The sequence below is a fragment of the Octopus bimaculoides genome, chromosome 17 (assembly GCF_001194135.2).
Source record: "Octopus bimaculoides isolate UCB-OBI-ISO-001 chromosome 17, ASM119413v2, whole genome shotgun sequence".
Lineage (NCBI taxonomy): Eukaryota > Metazoa > Mollusca > Cephalopoda > Octopoda > Octopodidae > Octopus > Octopus bimaculoides.
Window position 1 is genome coordinate 28,681,316 of NC_068997.1, and position 6,239 is coordinate 28,687,554.

The window sequence follows — 6,239 nt, forward strand, 5'->3', positions numbered from 1 at the left end:
AGATGTAAGAAGTGTAAGCCTGTGTCCTGTGGTACATGTACTACCAGCATGTATTTAATTTTGGCCTGATGGATCTTGAGGTCATACATGTTCTTAAACACTTTGCCACATTCATTGAGATCAATGTATCTCAAATAATGACAATGTTTCACTGGAATCTGTATCAAACCAATCATCCACTCATTTACTTTGGTTCTTTAATTGCTTCAGTTTGTAAGAAAACACTTCCACTCTTTGGCTTGGAAATCACTGATTCATAGGTCCCTGAAAGGAAAAAGCACCCAAATATCACATTCCAGGCAAAACAAATGAACCCTTAACATTTATGTAGTGACTGTGATTTATTTCACAACATGATTTTCTTATTTATAATTCTGTGTGTGTGCATGCATGTGTATGTATTGTAGTCCAAATGCAAGCAATGTGTTCCCTCAATTTCTGGTTTCAAATCCTACCAGGGTCAATAAAATAAGTAAATAATTAAGTCTCATGTATTAACCCTCCCACAATATTTGTAGCTTTATATCTAAGCTAGAAGTAACAACCATTTTTCCTTGCTGGAATCCTGTCAGTAAGTTATGGTTCATTTAATTCTATTTATTTCACTGTCCACTTTTTTTGGTGTCTGCTAGTTTGTTTTGCTATTCACTGTCCATTTTTTTTATTTTTATTTCACATCATTGTACACATTTCAACCTGCAACAGTTTATATAATACTTTTGTAACATATAACATATTGTTACATTCTTATCCTGTGTGTATGTATTTCTCCTTTGGCAGAGCTATTTGAGACACATACACACAGAGATACATGTGAGCATGCTTGCATACTGCTCTTATTTTTGTCTTTTTATTCATTAAAAATGAACGGAATATTTCCGTTAATTGTATTTCTATCAAACGAATGTGTCATTTAATAACAGCAACTAAAATTAACAGCAATATTTGCTTTGTGGCAAAGATATATTTCCTCACTTGATTCTCCAAATCTCATTTGATGGTCATCAGACAACTTAACTATTTCCTACATGTTTCATATAATTTGATAAATTGCTTCACATGTAACATCATTTATATCATTTCATTTATTATATTCATATAATGGAAACCTTCTTAGTTGCTGTTATTATCCAGGGGAGTTTCCTTATACACGAGGGTTCCTTATACATGTTAAAATACGGTACATATCAGCTGAGCACCAGGGACAATGTAACCAACTTGCCCCTTCCCCCTAAAGTACTGGCCTTGGGCCAAAATTCGAAACCAATGTGATGCATAATAAAGTCATTTTTTTATTATTATTTTTATCAAAATAAAATAAATAAAAAAATTAGATTGGAAATTTCATTGTGAGTCTGTAAGATTTGGGATCTTTTGGAAAAAACTGGAATATGTATCTGAGGATAATGAAGCATACCTGTAAACACGTTTATTGTTTATTTAAACCCACAAAAAAGCTGTTGTCTGGAAATTAATTTGTATTTTTTTTTTTATTTCTTGTTTAGGTGTTTTGTGTTTGTTCAGTTTTGTGGTTGGAATCGTTTTCACGCTCAACAGTGGTGCTTACTGGGTTGAACTTTTCGACTTTTTCTCTGGAACATTTGCACTAATGATTGTGGCCTTGTTAGAAATTCTAGCAGTTTCTTACAAATACGGTATCAACAAGTAAGTATGACATGAAAAATTAAAATCAATATTTGTTATTAAAATGTGCCATTTAAAACGAATACATCTAATTACTGGAAGCAATTAAATGAAAAAGGAAACAAGGGGGGGGTCTCCCTTATCTCGAAACGAGTGGAAGGGAGGCAATTCATGGTGACTAGGTTTTCATTCTTTCTTTAATGGGAAGAACAGAGAAAGAGAAGTGGTGTTTATCGCTAAAATACACTTGTTATTCTCCCTGTTATCGTTGTTCTTATTTTTAGTAAGAATTGAGATTGAATTATGGACAGTCCAAACGTCTTTTTCCTGAAATTTCATCAGGTACATGCCTAAAAAAAAAAAAACCGAAGAAATTCTAATTTAGTAAAACATTATATGGTTCTAATTAGTATAATAAAATTTAACTACTTAATCCTGCTAGATTAAAAATTATTACAAATACCGTTTTAGATATACTTAAGTGCCATGTTTATAATTTTATTGCTGTTAACAATTAAATAATCTAGCTTCTTCACCTAAGAACATCATGAAATTAAGCTTTTAACTGCAAAATTAGATTTTATGGTTATTCTAGTAATTATGTTGAATATCCACCAAAAAATAGATTTAGTATTTTTGCAAGCCTAGTTGCCTCAATAAACTTCACATATCTCAACAAAGAAAAAAGTTTCAAGCTTGACATTCCTCGACAAAAGATAGGTTGGTAACATTAAACTGCTTTCTGCTGTTGAGAGAATTAAATTTTTGGTCAATGTGTCTGGTTTCTGTAGAGACAGCGTTAAATATAGAAACACATTTAGCAAATAGAATTATTTGTTTTCCTGAACACAGTTCATCCCTGTACAAAGCTACTTTAGTAGCAAACACAACAATGGTTGAAACCTTTTCATACCAAGCACCTCCCAATCAAACCGTCTCTTGTTCTATGACACAAATTTCCTGTTTTAAATTAAAGCCTTCCATCAAAATTTATGTTAATCTATGTTCCAGCCACCAGCCTGTTGATAACACAATTATTTAGTTTAAATTCTTTGTTATTTCCAAAATCAATTGAAACAAAGAAATTTGGTTACAAATAGGTTAACATAAATTGTTAACATTTTTTGCTGGATCAATTACAACACCTTTTTCAGGGAAAAAAAAATGGTGGGGTGGATTGACAAAATCAATAACTTCAAAGGGTGGGAGTGGATTGTTTATGTGCAAACAGCATTATTATTTGCAACGAATTGTATCTGGTGGTTGTTGCAGATTTATAGGTTTTTGTATGACTGATACATGAAAGAACATTTGCTGCATAATCATTACCTCTAAATAAGTAATGATTACTTCTAAATAATCATTATTTCTAAATAAGCTGAGAAAGATTCATAAAAATTCCTTAAACACATTGATAATTTCAGTTTTGTAGGGTTGTTTAAGGGGTGTGGTAGAATGTAAGAAAAACAAAAACAAATATTTTCCTTGCAAGCGAGAAATAAACTTTGAAATATTATGTAGTGTAATATAATTGTGTGTGTGTGTGTGTGAGAATTACTGTCTGATAATGACTTTGATGTTTTTGTCTTTTGTTTCCTTTCACAGCTTTTGTAATGATGTATATGGAATGATTGGGAAAAGACCAAACATAATTTGGCGAGTTTTGTGGAAGTTTATTGCCCCTGCTCTTATTCTCATTCTTCTGGTGTCCACCATTATAATGAAGTTTATCGATCCTGTTACTTATAAAGCTTACAACAAAAACGAGGTGGGTTTCTTTTATTTATTTTTTAAGCATTATCTTTTATTTCTTAACCTCACCCCCACCCTCAGCCTCACATCATCCACTCACAACCTTTGCACCACACCCCAAATCCATGCTTATGCTTTAGTGTGCCTCTAAACTAGTGCTCTGCTAGTGAGCAAGCGCTGCATACAAACAAACTAACTAGACACACGTACGAAACAAGTAATAGTAATTTTTCCTGCGTTCATTTTTCTGGCCGCTATGCATTAACGGGTTAAGACACCGAATGGGCTTCTACACAGGGGAGATCACTCTGATGGACTGATAGGTGCCAAGGGAAACAACCCAATATGCAAACATTTTCGAAAACGAAATTCTGCAGAGAAATCAAATTTTAGATCATTTTAGCAGTTTCAGAAGCAGTTAAAGGATCCAGAAGTATTATTTCAATCAAACACACCCATATTCTTAGCTCCGTTAATATTCAAAGGATTTCTGTTCATGATGATCCAGATTATGGAGACAATTTCGCTACTCGCTAATTTCCATATCAACTGCGACAAATAGATAGAAATATGTACGTATGCATGTGTGTGTATACGTACGTGTGTATGTATGTATGTATGTATTCATGTACGTACTGACGAAAATATTTTCCTGAGACTGTATACATACATACATTACAGATGCACGCACATACACACACACAGTCCTTCTTCCTCCTATGAATAAATATATTGATGTTCGTATGTATGCCATTACCCCTTAAATTATTTGCTACCACTTTCCACAATAGTAACAACACCTTATTCATTGAATAATGTAGTTCTAGATACAATGTATCGAGAAAAACTATGATGGAATGGCCGTGAATGGACCATCTATAATCATAAGTTCTTTCTGTTTTATTTATTAAGGATGATCTGGGTCTAAACAACTAGAAGCTGTACAGGGCAGGCCAAAAGTCACACACCAAAACATATGGCATTTTATTTGAGTTACGATATCTTAATATATAAAACAGAGTTTTGTGTGTTTGTGTGTTTGTGTGTGTGCGCGCGTACATGCGCGTATGTTCCTCATGGAAAGCCAACCTCCGACTTGCGACTGAATTTGGTAGACGGAAACTGCAGCGTTGTTCATCAGAAAATGAGCAAAAAACATGTTTATAAAGAAGAGTTGTTTGCTTCCTATTCCTTGTGTGCCAATTTTACTCATGAGAAAGAAACAAGTAATACAATAATTCTACCCATGAGAAAGAAACAAATAATACAATGTGGCATCGCCGGGATGCATTGCTAGCTAATATTATTCTTTTTGTCCATAATGTATAAGTACATGTGTATTCATCATTATTTTATTTGTTTCATTCAATTTTAGAAAAATCAATCCATGTCTTCAACAATTCCGGAGCGTATTGAACCTATTTTGTCCATGATTTTTGGCCCACCCCCCAGTATATTTCTTTCACAGCATTGCTGTGAAATCTGCCTCAGGTTTTAACAAATATTTTTTGTTTTATCTTCTTTTCCAGGCTGCTTTGTATGATATGCAATACCCTCTCTTTGCTAGCCTCATTGCTGGGTTCCTGGTCTTGCTGCCGATAGTTTGGCTGCCAGGAATAGCTCTCACCCGGCGCTTTGGAATGTTCAGATATGAACCAGAAACAGCACCAATCGGTATGGAAGGAATCATTAGTTCCAGAACAGCATTTGTGGATGTCACAGACAATGCATCTGAATGTACAAATGGTAGAAAATCGGTGATACATGCAACATCAGATGGAACAAGACTTGCAAAGCCGAGAAGTGGGGAAAATTTTGTATGAAACCATGATTTAATTTTTTTTTTTTTTTAATGTTTGTGTCTGCAGAAATTTGAACACAGCAAAATGACTTATTCTTATATTATTAATAGAAAAAAGAAATTCTCAAATAATGAAATGGATGATTCTAACTTTTGAACAATTATGTGTATATATGAATGTATGTAAATGTAATGAGTGAATGTGTGCAGGAAAGAAAGATAGAGTGAGAGTGAGAGAGTGAGAGAGAGGGAGAGATAGAGTTGAAGTGTAACCGTATATCTTCAATATAAAGACTTGATTGTATATATAACTGTATATATGTATCTATATGCATATGGATGTGTTTATTGGTGGCAGTGTGTAAACACATTTATAAATGTGTGTGTGTGTGTATGAAAGGATGGTATGTAGACTATGGCATAGCAAGCATTTTCAGTGTCTGGGGTCAAAGACTCTTTTAGCACTTCCACCTTTTAAGTAACCAACATGACAGACCAGAAGAAACTTTACATCCTTTCCCTCCTGGGTCCAGAGGGAGAGGAGACTACTCTACCCACTCTCTTTCTTTCTCTCTCTCTCTCTCTCTCTCTCTCTCTCTCTCTCTCTCTCTCTCTCTCTCTCTCTTTCTTGTTATGCCTCTCTGTATAGACGTGTGCTCATGTAAAGAATTGCTCAAACGATAGTTGGTCTTCATTCATGTAAAATATATATATATATATATTTATAATTCCAAACTGAGAATTTTATACTGAACAAGCTCTGACGTTGGTTAGCAATGTTTTCTCTTATTTGGTTTGTAATTGTGCCAGAGATTGGTGTGTTTCTTGACAACAGCGAAGGGTTTCTCTCACCTTAGTTACTAACAGCTTCTGTGTCAAACTCCAATTAACATCATACATTAGTTTGGCTGCTAGTTTCTTGTGTCATGTCTGAGCTTGAAAACATTTTATAAGATTAAAATGTGATAAATGGTTGATTTAATGAGTACCTGGCCTGAAGTACAACAAAGTTAATGAAAAATAATTTCTATCTATCATGGAC

General features: G+C 33.9%; 1 protein-coding gene across 1 annotated transcript in view; it reads left to right on the forward strand.

Annotated features, from left to right (window-relative positions):
• LOC106870682 (sodium-dependent neutral amino acid transporter B(0)AT1) overlaps positions 1-5,685 on the forward strand; it is a 49,332-nt gene extending 43,647 nt beyond the window's left edge. Inside the window, exons 7-9 of the mRNA XM_052974142.1 lie at positions 1,506-1,665; positions 3,250-3,412; positions 4,926-5,685. Of these exons, the coding sequence (XP_052830102.1) occupies positions 1,506-1,665; positions 3,250-3,412; positions 4,926-5,219 (617 nt within the window). The 3' untranslated portion in view covers positions 5,220-5,685. The remainder of the gene's footprint in view (positions 1-1,505; positions 1,666-3,249; positions 3,413-4,925) is intronic.
• Positions 5,686-6,239: the final 554 nt, after the last annotated feature.